The 18,663-nt window shown below is 42.5% G+C and overlaps 1 protein-coding gene and 1 long non-coding RNA gene across 10 annotated transcripts in view; one reads left to right on the plus strand and one right to left on the minus strand.

Moving 5' to 3' along the window:
- Positions 1–1,672: 1,672 nt before the first annotated feature.
- On the plus strand, positions 1,673–6,552 carry LOC133973536 (uncharacterized). The gene is made up of 3 exons (XR_009924576.1): positions 1,673–2,089; positions 3,461–3,648; positions 5,839–6,552. It is a non-coding gene; the product is annotated as an uncharacterized LOC133973536 (long non-coding RNA).
- epb41l2 (erythrocyte membrane protein band 4.1 like 2) overlaps positions 6,248–18,663 on the minus strand; it is a 49,987-nt gene continuing 37,571 nt past the window's right edge. For 3 of the 9 annotated variants that reach the window (XM_062411456.1, XM_062411454.1, XM_062411455.1), the window contains 8 exons: positions 17,157–17,324; positions 15,288–15,356; positions 14,262–14,909; positions 12,915–13,043; positions 12,581–12,679; positions 11,676–11,756; positions 10,056–10,170; positions 6,248–9,724 (listed from right to left, as the gene is read on the minus strand). In XM_062411456.1, coding sequence (XP_062267440.1) covers positions 10,066–10,170; positions 11,676–11,756; positions 12,581–12,679; positions 12,915–13,043; positions 14,262–14,909; positions 15,288–15,356; positions 17,157–17,324 — 1,299 coding nt within the window. In that variant the 3' untranslated portion in view covers positions 6,248–9,724; positions 10,056–10,065. Of the gene's footprint in view, positions 9,725–10,055; positions 10,171–11,675; positions 11,757–12,580; positions 12,680–12,914; positions 13,044–14,261; positions 14,910–15,287; positions 15,357–17,156; positions 17,325–18,663 lie in introns of those variants that run through there. The other 6 variants (XM_062411460.1, XM_062411457.1, XM_062411462.1 and 3 more) reach the window with 6 other exon arrangements.

An 18,663-nucleotide genomic window follows, 5' to 3' on the forward strand; every position in this document is an offset into this window, starting at 1 on the left:
TGCTCCTGCGACAGACCCTCATGCACACAGACAGAGCCACAGACAGCTTCGTTCCTCTGTGGCTCTTCGGCCTGCTGCTGTTCCTGTCCGTCTCTCTGCTGCTGCTGCAACTGATTATCTATCTCAGCTGGAAACTCAGACAGGGTACGCAACGCTATTAGCTTTTCATGTCCAGCCCATGTCCAGACAACTTGGCTATGTTCTGTTTACTATGCGGCCGTGTAGCTGATTGGATGCATTGGGGAGGAGTAACTCTGCAGGGCTGCACGCACCATAAATACTAAATACACAAAACGTAGCACTTCATAATCTGTACTGCAAAGGGAAAAAATGGGAGAGAACGTGTTGGAAGGATGGGACTAGGGCCAAGACATGGCCCATTAAGTGTTAGCACAGAATTCATCTCTTTCTTTGACTTGACATTCAACCAGTTTCCCAGGTGGCTAATTCTCTGATCTTGATGAAACCAGATCTATGGATGTGGGCAGCTTTGGGCAGCTTGATTAAATTCAAAAACAAAATTACCTTTTTTTCAGATCTCTCTATCACTGCTTTTATAAATACGGCTGATGATTAGGTAAAAACACATTTTGTACCACAGTCTCAACCCTTTAGTCTGCACATTTTGAAATGAGCCACTTTATGAACAAAAATTGAAACAAAAACACAAGAGTTGGGATCAAAATAAACCAAAAACTGAATTTTACATCAGTGTTCATAAACTTCCCTGGGGTAAAAGCTCCGTTCTTATATAAACATTAGAATAATTGGCCAGGTGTAATGAGAAAAGGATTGCTCATACATCCATGAGCAGTTTCTGCAGTAAGGTTCATCTCCCCATGTTTGCCCCACTATTCCCATTACTTTGGCCACATAGCAGACAGCTGTTTTCAATGGGAAGGCTCTTAAACCCATTGTGCTAATAGCTGTGCTAAACAAATGGAAGACTAACTAGTGAACATTAAGCGAGTAAAGACAGACATTTCCGTCTGGGGCTGGTGAAGACCAAACACTGGTAAAAATGTGAGTGTATATCTGTTTAAGTTGTGGGTGAGAAACTCGGTTGTAAATGTTCCTTCATATCTGCTGGACTGATATAATCAACTGCTTATCGAACTAAAAACCTGGTTGTGTGTCCTTCCAACAGGGGCCACACGACACACAGTGGATTTCAGCATCGATACTTCCCTTTGTAGTCATTCTTCAATTAGTCGTGACGTCACATTCAGGGTTATCAGTTCCTGATTAACCTAATCAGCACCGCCAGTGATCGAAGGAAGACAGAGACAGAAGAGACAGAGAGAAAAGACAGCGAGATAAGACAAGGTAGAAACCGGCTGAGTAAAAGACAGTGTGTGTGTCTGTGTGTGTGTGTGTGTGTGTGTGTGTGTGTGTGTGTGTGTGTGTGTGTGTCTGTGTGTGTGTGTGTGTGTTATGACACAGTGAGGACACAGGTCTAAGGTTCAACAGTCGTGATATTACTGGAGCCCCAAAGTACACACTTGCAGGATGAAAAGGTATTACCACATTTTCATGTTTTAAATACCCTGAAACCTGCAGTAAACCCTCACACACTACACTATATCTCATTGTGACACATAGCAGACACACACACACACACACACATGCACACACACGCACACACAAGGCCAGTGTAGCTAATCTTCTTAGTAATCACAAGGTTTGACTGTTGGAACAGAACAAAGTTCACATCGTCAACAACAACTAAGGTGGTACGTCGACCAATAGGAGAGAGCGACAGAGAGAGAAAAGCACAAAGAGAAAGATAGAAATGAAAGACAGACACAGATGAAGAGAGAGAGAGCACGACTTTGACTTCTGGGCTGACACGACCGTCTTTTCTCACGGAGGAATTGTTCTTTGGATTATTTCCCCGCGCTCTGCGTCAACACGTGATGGGATTGAGCTCGAAACTAAATGTGAAGTGTATGTGACGGCCACCTTTGACTGCTGCGTCAATCCAGAAGACAACTGTAGGGGCGACGATGCAAGTAGCTCACTGAGGAAGTCCAGCAGCCGTCTTCACCTATGTTCATTCATATCTTCATTCAAGGGAAACCGGGAAACTGTGAGTGGACATTTTGAAATATCTCCATGTGATCTCTGACACATCGAGTCTGAACTTCTGGCTGCACATTGTTGTCCAACTTTTCTGCAAATGCAAGCATGTTCTCACCTTCTGGCCTCGTGGCTTGTGATTTTACCAACTGCTTTAATCCTATTATAATTTTATTCTTATTTAGTTTTTTGCTCTTTTGCGGTCTGTAACATTTTTGGTCTTATATTTGTGCCTTAATATTGTTTAACCCTGTTTTTATTTATTTAAACCCGTGAAACACCTTGTAACGTTTTTTTTGAAAAGTGCTTTTTAGATGTTTATCATTATATAAGTATTATTATACTGGCTAGTGTGGCTAACTTTGTTTCAGAGCTAAAAAAACAAACATATTTCTTCAACAAGGGCTGGGCCACAAAACAAGAATAATAATTATTACAATTACAACACGAAAGTTCTAAATATGATAACGAATTGGTGATGCAGTGTGGTGAGTCTTTAAAGGTCCAGTGTGTAAAATGTAGGTGAAAGGGATCTATTGGCAGAAATTAAATATAAACAAATCTAACGCACACTATCTGTGTCATGAAGTCCTGCGTCTTTTATCGACTGGCTACAGGATCCAGGATGAGCCAACGTGAACATGAAAGCTAGTTTCTTTCTAATTTGTATAAATAAAAGAGCCCATCTCTCTTCTTGGTGCCATCACAATCAGATTCCCCTGAAGAGTAACAACCAATCGATAGTCATTAAATGATTTTTCCTTCCTCTATTGAAATCACATCAATTATTTAACATAGTTTCGAACAATGTGAGAAACACTGGGCTTATTAGTAAAACATGAGCTGCAGATAAATCAACCCAGTCGACCCTTGACTTAAAAGCCTGCAAATCCCAGTCACTTGCTGGTTCTCAAAAAAGAAGGGACATTTGCCGTATGTTGTTGGTATTTCACGGTATTCTCAAAAGACTTTTTTTAATGAGCTACCTCTCGCTCCGCTGCCCCTTTTACAAAGAGATCCAGCTCTACTGACATTAAGGTGACCCCTCATTCCACACCGAACAAAACTAGCTTCAATAACACCCCCCCCCCCCCCCCCCAGTGTGTGACTTTCAGTAGCTGGTGTTCCAGAATCAGAGGCGTGGCGTGTAACACGACAGCGTCCCTCCACACTGCCTCTATATTTTACACAGCCGATAATCTGGCTCTGTGACCACCTTGGTTGTTCCCGGCATAGAAGAGACAATGCCTCTCCATTCATGTTCATGCAATAAATGTAGAAGTGCAAGGTTGAACATGCTCATGTCCTGCAAATACCTGCTATAACATGTCGTTTTGAAATACTGTCATTTCCTGACTTCCTCCTGCTTTCTCCCATGCAGGAGCAGCATGGAGGTGCTGAGCGGCCCCTGGGCTGATCTGGCCCTGCTCCTGCGACAGACCCTCATGCACACGGACAGAGCCACAGACAGCTTCGTTCCTCTGTGGCTCTTCGGCCTGCTGCTGTTCCTGTCCGTCTCTCTGCTGCTGCTGCAACTGATTATCTATCTCAGCTGGAAACTCAGACAGGGTACGCAATTCTATTAGCTTTTCATGTCCAGCCCATGTCCAGACAACTTGGCTATGTTCTGTTTACTATGCGGCCGTGTAGCTGATTGGATGCATTGGGGAGGAGTCATTCTGCAGGGCTGCACGCACCATAAATACTAAATACACAAAACGTAGCACTTCATAATCTGTACTGCAAAGGGAAAAAATGGGAGAGAACGTGTTTGTTCCATATTTATAGAAGATAAAACACGAGGTCCACCTGGCATCTGCAAACACACGCACAGACAACCAGCTGGGTCGCGTCAGCTCATGTTGTTCCCGAATAGAGAAGAAATGTCCACGGGCTTTGAAACTAAGGTTCACTCTAAATAATGAAAAACATCCAAAATAGACTAAACAAGAAAAAAGTTGGTAAAAGGATATTTGATGTCTCAGTGTGGCTGAGGGTGACAGTGCGTGTGTGTTGGGGAGGGCTACAGCAGCTACTGCATGGAAAACCTGGAAACAAGTTTTTTTTTTTCATCTGTCTCCCCGTTTGTTTGTTTGTGTGTGTTTTTGTGTGTGTTTGTGTGTTCTTGAAGCTCGCCCTTTGCTCTTTACATTGACATCAAATCCTGAAAAGGTAACGGCTCCCCGTATATCAGCTGCTCCCTCTCTGACTGCATATGTGTAAATAAAAATCTGTTATGGAGACTTTATTTAGTAAAGTTCCCATTTAGGATTAAAACCAAAACCATAAATAATAACATTATAATATATAACAAATCCCAGCTTGGTTATCGTCACAGTTTGTTCTGATATCTGATTATGATTGTGTCACTGTCACGACCAGCTGGATCTTTAAATCCAAATGTCCGGGGATTTTCATTTTAACTGTTGATACATCCAATTAAAAACCAATAACACCAAAATAGATCCCACTAATAACAAGTGATTATCTGTGTCTGAAATAGCTCTTTCCCTTTTGCCACAAACCACCAGTGTCGTCCAAACACTCAAAACTAAAAACAGACACTGTGGCTGTTTGGTCATATGTTCCCTCATTAGCACAAAGCAAAGTTTATTTTCAGTCAGTCCCACACACTGACATAAATAGAAGAAAAGAATAAAATCTGCACTAATCCACATCTGAAAGAAATCACCAGCAAATGATCCGGTTTGCTGAGAACTAGTGTTTGACTGTTTTAGTAAATTATTTAACATTGTTTTTGAAGATTTGTGACTTCAGTCAAATAAATGAGCTTGAGGGGGAGCCTGTGTGTGTGTGAGGGAAACATCTGCTGTTTCTGAGGCCAATTACAATCAGTTACAGCTAATCTCACACCTGCAGTTCAGTGAGTCAGTGGTAAACTAAACACAAACACACACTTTGCATCATAGTAATGCTTCTGACAGCACCTGTCCTCCAGTCATTCAACAACAAGCACACAGGAGCTGAAGGTGCATCTTCTGTGGCCGACTGCGATGGATGAATGAGTGCGCTGCATATGAACAGATCTGAGATCAGGAGCTGTAAGTGTCATCTGTACAACCTTGAGATCCAGGCAGGAGGATGGTGTAGGAGTCGGTGAAGAGCTGCTGGGCTTTTCATAGTGTCCCAACAGATTCAACCTTAAACTGAGATAATGTCCCATTTACAAGCTCTAACTTCACTGAGTGACAATGATCACCTGAAACTTTAATTACTTAAAAGGTTCATTGTGTAGGATCTAGGTGAATTCGATCTATTGAATTTACAATGATCCTGGGATGTTTTAAATAGTGTTTCATCTAAATTGTACAACTCGTTTTCTTTACCCTAATGGGCCCTTTATATGGAAATACTTTTTATGTACATTTGGAGCAGGTCATCTCTATGGAAGTTAGTTTTTTTGTCAACTGAAGCTACCACAAGTTCTCTTTCATGTTTGGAAGGGGAGGGTGAGGTGAGGGGTTATTCAGCTGCAACATGCAACTTCACCACTAGATGTCGTTAAATCCTACACACTGCACCTTTAAAACAGTGCCTCATCAATGAAGAAACGCACTGAATCCCTTCATGCAATTTATATTTCCATGCTGCCTTCATTCCCAAACCTAGACCACCTGAGAAAATAACAAAATAACTTTGGTTATATGTGTATGACTGTCACTGAGCTACTCCACATGTGGTTTGTCCTTAACGACCCATATTATGTTTTCTCACTCTTCCTCTCTCTCCTCCCCTCAGTTGAGGACGATCATTCGGGATTTCCTCAGAACAGAAGCGCCATCCACAGGCAGATGGACAGAACTACATACCTGAGGAGCAGGAGCGCTGGCTCCCACTGTCACACCTGACCGGACAGACTCTGTTAGAGATATGGACCCTTCACTACATCTCAGTAATACAAAACTGAATGAGCCGCCTTGAACAGTATGGAAGCTGAAGGTTGCTTGGATGTCAGATGATATATGGAAACGTCTTGAAACACTCAGGGAAATCTGTGTTGAGTAAATGTGTTTAAAACCTTTCTAGAATTTGGGAAAACATCTTTATCGGCTATTTTTGTTACACCAAACTCACTGTTCTGGAGTGAAAGCTCAAACTCACAAGTTTTAATAGCAACCAATGAAAAGAGTGAACGACAGAGAAACAATGAGAGTATAACAATCCTTTATTCAAACAGTGTTACACGGGGGAGGAGTGGCTGTGTGGGGAGACAAGACAGTTAAGCGGCTAGATAGAAAAAACCCTACCAGTGATCATTGGTTGTGCTACGAGAGCGCAAGGAGGGAGCGGGTTGCTTTTTCCAAAATTTGTTTCCTATATAAAGTTTTGTTATAAGTGAGTTTTTTTTACTTTGTTAAAAATACAAAATGATGCTGGTTTTAACAGACTGTAAATTTATCTCATTTGTCCAAACTGTTCAATAAAGCCTGAGATTGAATGTAAAGAAACGAAGCCAATTGAGAAACCTGTGTTTCATCGGACCACACGACGCGCTCCATGACGTTGAGTTCCCTGACAGTTTAAAAATCAGCTGGCGTAGAATCATCGGTTTCTTATCCACGAGTTCCATTGTGGCGTTGCCGTGGTAACTACTGTCTGATGCAGCCGTTTTTTTTTTTCTCGCATTAAAATGACTCGTGCAAACATTTTAGAAAAAACAACCTCGCCGCCCCACAGCTCCTGTGACCAGACAGACGAGAGCCCAGACGCCCGAGAGGAGGCTCAATCTGTGGCTCTAAGCAAAACAGGAAGAAAGAGCAGGAAATGGTGGCAGAACATTTGATTTGTAATGGTGCTCCTTCAGTGATCCCAATAAAACACGATGTGACAATCTCATAAATATTCAACAGGGGGGGTACAACAAATCCCGCCCTTTCAACATCTAGATCAGTTTCACAGAAAAAAAAAAAGAAAAATGATGAGAAAAAGCTTCTGATGTTTAAACAGTGAAAGCTTACAAAGCTGCCCAGCGTTACACATTTATTTCTTCCTCTGCCACTTTGTCTCTTTGCAAGAGGGCTAAAGGTTAAAGGTTCGCCCTCATGTGGAATGTCATTGAACTGCAAATCAGAGGTCAAACTGGTGTTTCCCGGCCTAGACCGTCTTCACCGCTCCGTCATCTGGAGGAAGTTTGAAAGGTTTTCAAATTGAGAGGTACGCGCTACTTCAAATGTCAATATGTCTTCATTTAAAAACAGATCCTGTTGAATCTAATGTAAAATGCCACTATATCCAGAATGGAGGGTTCAGAGAGATCTAGGCGGGTCCAGGTGGAATGTTTTTGGAAATCTGTACCACGTCTTTGTTCACAAATCAATCAGGTTTTTTGCAGAATCCTTTCGCTGCTCACACAAATCCGGGTCGGACTAAACGCAGCAGACCAGGTTTCTCGTTCAAACCCATTTAATGCCACCAATATTTATAACACGGTCACATTTGTGGAATTCAGATGCACATGTGGGTGAAAAGGACACAGGAAATGAATAAAACATCATGAGATTCCATTCAGAAGGTTTCCAAAGCACTTCAACCCCTCTGGTACCCTCTTCCCTTTCAGCTGCGTTTTACTGTTTGTGCTGTAACTGTTTCCGCCTGTATCCGTTTGTGTAGTGCACTGGGAGACTCTGAGTGTTGCTTGTGTGGGAGACAAATGTAAGTATTGAAATTGAAACGTATATAAAATCACATTACCACGGCAGAATGATTTTGTTGCGGTCAATAGGTTACAACACAGCGAGCACCACGTCGAAAATAATCGGATCTAGACTTGCTGTATGAGCCGAGATTATCTGTTAACTACACACTCTCAAACCAGTCGACACAGTGGCCTCTATCTAAACTCGCGCAAAGGTTAAAACACGAAGAGATGCCGAATTCAATTCCAGATGTTGCTGTGTTTTTGCAGATTTTGTTGGTACGAAAACAAAAAAAAGAAACCGGGAGTGAAATGAAGTGCAGAGCTAACGAACTGGTAGACATTTTCTCGATTGGGCACAGACACTGGTTTCAAGTTGTTCCTGCTGCGTGTCCTCATTTTGGTACCTCTTCCGGCTGTAGCACAAAACTCCTTTTGAATTATTAAATGTGTGTTAAGCATCGTCCCAATAATATTATAACAGCTTTAACTCACTGCAGGATGCAAAAAAAACAAATAAAAAGTGGCCGACATGCACCAGTGATAAAATTATTTTTCACTCCCATGTAGACGATGCGCGGCGCCTCTTCCATCTCCCAATTTCCCCTCTGTTCACTGGTCCTCTCTCTCTCCCAATCAAGAGTCAGTATGCTCCCTCGCTCCCCTGCGGCCCAGCAGGAATGGTCAGTGTAGTACAGTGGGCGGGCCCCAGGGAGAGCGTTGAGCTAATTAAAATCTGGATTACGGCTCCCATTATTAAACCTTCATTGAGTTTTACTGTTCAGAAAGTTGTATACACCGGCGTTTCAGTCAGTTCACTTTCGGTTCTAATTTCCTTTCAGTAAAAATGTATTATAAACGTCCAACTGCTCAATTAAGATTCATTCACCTGCTGTAAATGTAAAAATGTCTCGATGAAAGTGAACTCACTCAGCCGCTGGTCGACACACAAGGAATGTGGATGAATAAGAACTATACTTACAGAACAAGAGACAGAATAAAAAAAGAAAAGAAAATTACTGGTTGACTGTTTTTTTGCTGCGATATTTTACCTAACAGCTCCCTAGTTTCTGTCATTATTAGAAACAAAAGGTGATAATGTGACACGGTTGAATTCTTTAATCTGACTCTGACCATGGTTGTGTTACAGTGAGTGATACAGTTTGTTTGTGTTACGTTTTGATAAAGAGTTTCAAACCAAGTTGTGTCTCCGTGATTCTTGCAGCTGTAGTTGTTACTGTAAAGTCTTTAGAAAGGACTGAGTTACATTGTGTTACTCACCGATTAAAGAGGTGAGGGAGGGAGCTGTGAAATATCAAATAACCTTTTGTCTTGTTTAGGAATGCACCAAAACCACGTTAACTCTGCTGATACAGATTCCAAGCACAGAACCTCAGTGTCAATTTACTTTTCAGGTAAATACAAATTAAGAAAAAGATTTAAAAAAAAAAAACTGTCTCCATTCGAAAGCTTCCTGTTTGTAGAAATATCTCAAATTTGCTTTGAATCTTGCAGCTTCGTTGACAGTCACTGGTACTGGTGAAATATTCAGTACAATGATACAGTATATTAGCTGTGTGTCACCAGACCTGGTTATCAGTGCATCCCTAAAAATCCTAGTTTTCGCAATATATGACAGACTCACTATCTTCTCTCTTTTTGTAAAACAAATCAGTTAAAGAAAAAAAAAAAGGCTCTATTAAAAAATAAAAACACGCTACAAATGTTAATCTAACAAAGTGGTTTTGTTTTTGTTCCCTCGGGAAGAGTGAAGAGATGATTTTTTTTTCCTTTTACTTGGTTTTTGGAGTGAGGGATTTAGATGCACCACAGAAATGTTAGAAAAGACTGGTGACTTCTCTCCATCCGTTTTTCTCTTCCTCATGCTCTTCAGCTCCTCCTCATCGGTCAGTCAAGGTCGGTCGTCGTCGGGTGATGAAGGTCGTTCAACGTCAACAGAGGAGAACAGTCATGATGGGCCCTTCAGCTCTGGGAAAATAAGAGTTGAAGACAATCAGAGTCTATGCTGTGATGACCAGCGCTCAACGCTACTGTAATTTCCCATTCTAAATATTTTTCTTGAACTAAAAACACACAAACACAGTCACCGTCTAAATGTAATATCTCCTCCTCTTCCTTGATTTCCTGTTTGATGATTGGCTGATGGGTTTAGCAGCTTCACGTGTGGTGGATTCCGTTTCTTTACATTTTTATCTTTAGCAAAAAAAAACCCTAATGGCACTTACACACTTTAATATCTATAATATCACCTTCACCATGAATAATAATAATAATAATCAGCTACTATTATTATTATTACCTCAGTTCAGTCAATCCTCCTCCTCCGCCAGTTCAGTTTCTTTATGAACCACCACTCTGGTAACAGACATGTCAGGATGTTGCTCTTTGGCCTCCTTAATGGCCTGGGCCAGTGCCTGCAGTACCCAGAGGCAGCCACATGGAAGCAGCACCGAGCACAGCAAGCAGTGAGGGGGAGGTGGAGGGGGGGGGGGAGAGGAGATGATTGAGTTAAATGAAAAATTAACAAAAAGAAGCATTACAAAAATAACAAAAATGCTGGATTCACAATTACTGTCCATCATTTTACTTCTGGGGGTTAAACTGGGATGTAAATCGTATGCAAGTAAAATGACTTCAGATGGAGCAGTGACATCAGGTGGAAAAAAGAATAATGATTTCCAACTCGATGTGACACAGATCTGTTGGTCTTGTGTGAATCCAGCAAATAAGAACAGACATGCAACTTAAAACAGCGGATGAGGGATCATGCAGATCCAAACCCTGGCACAAGTAGATAAAACAAAATACCTTTTCAAATATTTCAAATATTCTGATGGTGCTACATGAAACCCGGTACCTCAAACCTCATGTTGTACAGGTAACAAGTTCAGATAATCTCTCATTCGTCCCACAACAGGGAAGAGAGTTTGTGGCATGAGTCAAAGTCTCATTAGTGAAATAAATATATAAATCGATCATCACTTTCAAATATCTGAGAGGTGTAGAAATGGGTTTTATCACATCAAGAGACCGATATTTCTATTGAAGGCCAGAACAGTCTGTACGTATATGGACAATGTGACGCTTTGTTTTGAGTGTTCACATTCATATTAGGGAAACATGGATGACTAGAGGAACTTATCAGAATGTAAACATCCTCAAAAGCTGAAAGTCTGCACTTAGACCTCACGGTCACTGTTTCATATCAAATCCTCACGGAGCGTTGGGCTGCACTAACTCAGCTGTCATCTCCTCCATGTAGCTTTAGCATGTAGCAGTTTTATCACATCAGTAAATATTTGATTTCGTCAAAGGAAAAGACAGAATAACAAATTAACCAAAAACAAGCAACAAAATGAGACACCGCAGCAAAGAAAGGTCAAGGCAGTTCTCTCGACGTATGGATGTGATGAGGTGAAGCGACTGATGAAGCAGCCAATGAGTTATGACTTGCAGGCATCTCTTTATTAAGTGGATAATAAACTGTGCACTAAGACTTCAAGCAACATGTTCAACATGTCCCCAGATGTGCATTTGTTCCCTTCAGCTTAAGCAACCAGATAACAACCTCTGTAAAGCGCATTAAAATAGACTGACTGCAGCCATCTCCCTTGTTTCCCTATCACCATTTTTATTCTAAGAAAATTGAAGCTTCAGAATCTGAAAGAGCAGCTGATTACACACACACACACACACACACACACACACACACACACACACACACACACACACACACACACACACACACACACACACACACACACACACACACACACACACACACACACACACACACACACACACACACACACACACACACACACACACACACACACACACACGTCTGGACAGAATACAGGGACCCATAGATCCAGCTGCTGAAACAGCTGGATGATCAGCTGTGTGACTGAGATCTGACCTGGTCGTGGTCGATGTCGCAGTCGCCAGTGATGACGATGCGTTTCTCAATCCTCGTCTCTGATAGGCCGCCCTTTAACGTCTGGAAGAAAAATGTACATATATGAGATATGAGACATGATGGATTCTTCAGGAACAGTCAAGGCCGACCTGGGTGCAGTTGAGACACAGCTGAGACTCGGGCATTGACTTAACAGTCCAACAAGTCAAATCAGATTAACCAATTATCGGATGTGAGATCGGATGTGTGCACCACTGCTTAACCAATATAAATGAGGGCACAGAACACAAAGCATGAACACTGTATTAGGGTACTGTTACACAGCATGCACAGTTGCCATGGAGATCTATGATGGAGAGTATCACAAACATGATTTTAAAGTGAGTAAATATCTTTGTAGCTGTGCTTTGTCGGAACTCTTCCTGCCAGCCACCTAGTAAAATGTCAGTGAGCCCAAGTGAGAACATTATCCAGCAGGAAAATGTCCGTTGCAAAGCTGAGAATAAATTCCATAAAAAAACAAAGATGTCAACTTGGAAAGATGAAACGATTGGAGAGTGTTTGATAAGGACCAACGGCGCTGGTGTCTATAAGCTGTAATTAAAAACACATGGGATATAGTTTATACACCATGTCCTCCCTCCTACTAGCTCTACCCAGACACCAGCCCTGAGTGTTCCGGACACTTTCCTTTTGTTGTGAACACGTCTGACATGGACTACTTCCTGCTGATCTTTACACGTGAAATAAAAACGCAGGAAAACGTCCTAACTCAATATTCTGGACAATTTCCGGAGTTAAAGTAAGAAAACTGCCAAAAATGTGAATCTACAACAATCTGCACTAATTAAAAGTCATGATGACATTTGTCCAACAGAAATGTGGGCGTCTGTAGTTGTGAGTACCTTGGTAATGTGTGTGGTTGTGGTAGTACACAGAGATTCAGAGGTGATAGTCTGAGCAGTCATCAACACTCCGGGCTCACCGTCGCCGTTTCCATCCAACTGATGACAGGGAGACAGAAAGGAAGAATCAGCTGATGATACACAGCAGGAAATCCCTCCTACGCCTTTGAGGAATGAATGATGGCGGCATGCACTGTTGCTAGAAAGGAAGCACTTGGGAACATTATCATTAATACGCTTTTAAAATATAATAAGGCTGAATGCTAAAAAACACACACACACACAAATGAGAATAGAAAAAAATAAAAGCTCCCTGTGGCTCGTAAGTGTGCACCTGTGCAGCTTCGTAAGTGATGGTCTTGGTTTCCGTGTGTACGATGGGCACTTCTTTTGTGGCTATCTCAGTTTTCTGGGCTGCGAAGGTGTCTGATATAGTCACCATTTCTGTCTTTACCACAGGTGGCTGGGGAGGGAGGAGAGAGAGACGTGAGGGGGGGGGAGGGAGGAGAGAGGGTTAATATATTAGAGCTGAGACAGTTAGGGAAACAAACAAACATCTCTAGGTCTATGAATTTAGCCCGAAACGTGTATTTAATCATCATCAAATGAACTGAAGTTGTCAGATACATTAGACTGCAATCTTTTGAAAGAGAAGTGCCATGTGCCAGTGGTACACAGCAGTAGATGTGGATGTATAAACACAGCATATGCAAGTGAATGCAGCAAACGTCATGCAAGAAAACAGGAGCTCCCAAACTCGCACATCGAAACTCACAACAGGACAACGGCTATTTAACGCCAGGTGAGAGCAACAGCTACAACAGCAGCACAACTACATTAACAAAGATCTTTGGTGTCGACATGCAGCTCGGAGGACGACACGGCACGAACACGCATACAACATGAGCCGGCGACACAAGCGACACTCGAGGGGCTGGCAAACAGGCCGGCAATTAAGATGCAAACAACATGCACGAGATGACATTCAAATGGGCGGGTTGGTATTTCAGAAGTGTTTGGCAATGACGATTTCCTACAATGCTGTTGCCATGGTGACTGCGACAAGCCAATTAAAACGCCAACATAGATAAGAAAGCGTCACCGCCAAAGCACACGGAGGAGACATAGACACACACACACATGCAAACACACCAAAAAGGTGAAATACAGCATGCATAAGAAGATTTTACAATCTAAAAGCAACATGCATTTCCCCACTTAGGCCCCATTTACTTCACAACACTTAATTACGATGGAGAGTAGGAGGCGGTCACACGTCACACAGCAGGAGTGGACTAGTCATGTTGGTTGTGATAAGAAGGATGGTGATAGTAGTTGACAGAGACTTTAAAATATATGAATATGGTGAAAATCATAATAAAGACAAATCAATTATTTAACGTGTGATATCTTGACACAGACCATGGTGGTAAATTGTGTGTTTATGATTATCTTTTGTCTGATTGTACTGGGATCGGACTGTGATACCTAAAGAGGTTTTATTTTCAGAAGACAAAGATGAGTGTGAGGATGTACACGGGGCTTAAATATTCACACAAGCAGGAAGGAAACCGGCACTGTGGAAAGCAGGAGGAAGGAAAAAGAAGTGGGTGTTTCTACAGTTGGCAGGAGAGGGTCAAGGCCCAGGGAAGCTCCAAAGCCGGCCCAGTGAAGACTTTACCTCAGAGCAACAAATAACCTGTGGCCGGGGTTCTGCTTCAGCCAATGAGGCTTGTCCGTTCATTTTGGGCTCCACCTCCTCGTCTGGGTGGGTGGCCAACCCGCTCACGTCCTCCTCAGTTGCGTGGAGGCCATTAGGAGCTTCGCCTGGTGCTGTCATCAGATCGTTGGTGCTTTCCTCCGTCTCCCTCTCACTATCTTTCTCCTCCTCTGCGTTCTTGTCCCCTGCCTCTGACTCCTCTACCGCTCGGCTGGTTTCTTCTGCAGGCTGAAGGACATCAGCTGGCGGGGAGGAAACTTCTGGAGTGTCCTGCTCCGTTGTCTTGTCCTCCTGTTTGTCAACCTGGTCTTCCTCCTCTTCTTCTTCTTTCTCCTCCAGTATTTGTGTATGAGAGATGGACACAGGGACATTTGGGTGGTACTCTGCTTCGTCCTCGCTCTCACTTTCAGATGAAACGATCGCCTGCTTCGCCGCTTTAGCTTCCTGTGTCACCACTACTTTTTCCTCAACCTTCACTTCCTGTTCTCTTGTTTCCTGCTCTGTGGTTGGGACAGCAGGAGAACTGGCAGTAACTGTGACAAATCCCGGTTTGGTTGCTTTGGAAACCTCTTCCACGACAACGATTTCTTCGATTTCGACTTCGGCCGTCTATACACAAGCACGCATGTACACATAGTGCACAACCACACACGCACACAGATTTAAGTGCGCACACATACACAACAAACGCATGGAGACAAAAACAAAAAAACAAAACATGATCATTGAACATAAAAAAAATGAGACATCTTAACTCAAAATAAATAAATACGAAGCGAAATCAGAAAGACGATGAAGATGTTCAACTGTTGACAAAAAGACGTGAGAATGTGAGAACATGTTGGAAAACAGATGAAAAGCCAAGGAATGGACGGATGTAGGAAGAGAAGGAGATCTGAAGCTGTAACTGACAAATGAATGAAGGAATAAAGAAAACGGTGGATCGATGGACGGCTGGATGGATTAATAGAAGAAAGTTAGGACCACCTTTGCAGGTTCTTTGGTATCAGGGATCGAACTATCAGCCGCAGCCGCTTCCACATCGGGCACACTCACCTGCGTGACAGGGGGGTTACCATGACAATCATCAATCAAACAGCAGCAGTGACATCATCAGTGTTAGCAGTTAGTTATAGGACGATGCTCATTGATCAGAGCATGGGGGAGGGGGTCGACATGGTTATTTATTCTCCCTCTTTGTCTCTAATGCACAATCACATGTTCATCGCATCAGGCAATAAAGAGCAGAAAGGAGAAATGATGGATTGAAGTGAATTTCCCATCGAGGAACAGAAAAACTCATTTTCACTCATAACACTAGTATTGAAGTCAGCAATGTGTTTGAATGGCAACAAAACATGTCACGCCGTAATAAATGTAGGTCAAAGTCCACTCTTTACAGTGTCTTGTGAGCTATTTTTAAAGCTCATGTAAACACATTACGTTTCCTAATGATGGAAACTGCTGCTTCAATACCTGCGGCTTTTAGCACATTAGTTTTTCTTTCCTGAAGTTGCGGATGAAGCAAAGATAAGAGCACAGAGCCGATCGTCACATATACATTCAGACCACACACATTGGCCTGCACTGAACAAACACATGACCACCATTCACATCTGTGAGTTGTTTTTGAGAAGCATCGTCATGCCCATTCTGCATCCGCGTCTCATTCAGAATGAACGGCCTCAGAATAACCTTCATCTACAGCAGGCATCGATGTAAAGCATCTGTTCAAGCATCCTCCGGTAACAGAAGCATGGCAGGATGTCAGATTACTTTCAAGGTGATCAATCAACATAAGAAGCAGATAAAAAGTGAAATGATGGACTAATGACTGATTGATCAAAAAATGTAAAGTATGTATGGATTGATAATGAAAGTTAACAGACTCCTAAATGCTCAGCAGCCGCACCTCGGTGGCAGAGAGCGTGAGAACATGTGGTAAGAGCAGCATCTAGTGTCAGTTCAGGGGTACTGCCGCAGACAGCGTCAGCAGCTGAATAAAAGCCAGTGCATGAGTGTCTACTTAGAAGCAGAGAAGCTATCTCCTCATCAAGGCTCTACAGCAAAACACAAACAGACACATACACAAAGAGGGAAAACAAACAAAGAAAAGTAGAAGACACATACAGACGAGGTTCAGGACAAATAAAAGAAAGCGCAGCCGTGCACATCTTATGACTACACTAAGGGATCGAAGTAAGATCTGTTTAGGAGAGCGAAGTGGAGACTCAGCAAAATACACAGGAGAATAAAAACAATAAATGCTAGAAAAACTACAATGTAATGTGAACCCAGCTGAAAATGGAAGAACAGTAGGTGATGGTAGAAGTTAGGATGGTTTTACAGGGAGAATCCCCACAGAAGATTAAGTCAGTGGTTCTCAACCTTTATGAGTCACCAACCCTCACTATTAAGCAGCTTGTATGACTTGCCAATCTATAATATGTCTATTTTGATTATATAAATGTTATTTTTCAACAGCCACCTGTGGACCCAGAGAAATGATCTTGTGACCCCAATCGGGTAATGGGACCCCGAGGTTGAGAACCACTGCATTATGGATCATGATCAACAGGTCGTTGAAACCACAGACGCAAAAGCATCAAATGAAAAAAAACAACCTTAAGACTAAAGAGAGAAACCTTTCACTGTCAAAAGAAATCTAAGGTATGATTCAATCATGGTCAAACATAAAGGATCCAACCGTTGCACCGACTGCATGCTGGTTTCTTTGCAGCGAAATATGACATGATTATGAATCACTGCAAAATATAATTGAACCTGAAACAAGAGCAGCAGGAAAGATGATGTGTGACTCAAGTTGCCGAGACATGATCATTCAGGCGGACATACCACTTGTTGCTGTTGAACACGTATTGTTGTGGCGGGGGAGGAGGTGAGACGTTTCTCCCACTGGTTGAGCTGAGGAGGAGAGGGAGGTGGCGCCTCCATAAAGGAGCGTTTTAGCTGGCTAATGCTAGCTTGATGTTTCAGAACCTCGTCTTGGGTCTTATCATGGTCCTGATGGGTAGGGGGAGGAATAAGGGGGGGATGTGGGGTAAGGGAGATGAGGAAGGGGAAAGAGAGGGAATGAGATGAGTACGGTTGAATAAGGGAGGGGTGGGGGCGAGGATGGGATAGAAATGAGAGATGTGGGGCAGAGATGGAGAGGGGAAGATGGTAGGACCAGGTTGTAGATAAAGGAGAAGAAAAGAATGATGGGTGACAAATGAGTAGAGAAAGAGGGTTGAAAGTATGGATGGGAGCATGAAATAAGAGACAAGAGAGAAATAAATAGTAAAATGAATACAGAAAAGATGGATGTGGGGAGGGAAGGAGAGAAAAACAGAGGGAAGGAGAGAGGGAGAAGGGGGAGGGGAAAACTTTGGTTCAACAGGAGACAGGAACATTAGTCTGTCAATCACAAGGGAAACAAGAAAGATGCCCTGTCTCAATGCAGCCTCCAAATAACTCTTAAATTAGACCGTCAACATGTGTTGTGTTGAGATTTTTGTTTGTGGCTCTGTATAAACAGGCTGCAGTGAAGCAGGGCGTCGCCATCTTGTTGTCGTGTGCCTTTCCTTCAGTAGGTCAGAACATGGGGTTGATAGTGGTGAACACCTGCTCTCTCACTCTGTTGACTGCAGTATAGGTCATAAATCCTGTTTCCTCCATCTGAGAGGATGGGATTTGGACACAAGTCGAAGTCAAAATACAAACCAATACATTTTTCTCAAACAGAGTTTCTTGCATTTAGGTTCTTATCACACTGATGTTTGTTAAGAAGCTATTCCTCTAAATATATGAACTGAAACCCCATATTAATAAGAATTTTCCTATTTTATTCTTAGAATGCTCTCTTTAATTAACTATACTGGCTTTAGTAATCTAAACTCAGTGAGAACTACAGAGTACTACATGCCATGTAGGCTACTGTTCTCCTACAAATACCACCTGGCAAAGCATCACTATCAGTCCCATGTTGCACACAATTTTAATTTGTTGATTTAGTGAGTTATCAAACCACATGTCACACGACGCTAGCAGCCAATCACCAGAAAAGAGGAACAGAGCTCCTCATACATGTTAGGGAGGCCGTATTAGTCAGGTTAGATGCAGCTGCCTGGAAATAATCAAACTCTTTGAAACCAGTCAAGGATTGGAAACACATCGAGATCAAACTGTCACAAAACAGCATTCGACATGCAAAAAGCATGCATAAAAGTCAGGTTCACACACACACACACACACACACACACACACACACACATAGCGCTGAACCTATTCACAAAGCAGCCACTCTGAACACTAAGACAGGGAAATATCCTGGAGGAGCTATAGGCTATCTTTTACTGTCGTG

The sequence above is a fragment of the Platichthys flesus genome, chromosome 18, assembly GCF_949316205.1.
Source record: "Platichthys flesus chromosome 18, fPlaFle2.1, whole genome shotgun sequence".
Lineage (NCBI taxonomy): Eukaryota > Metazoa > Chordata > Actinopteri > Pleuronectiformes > Pleuronectidae > Platichthys > Platichthys flesus.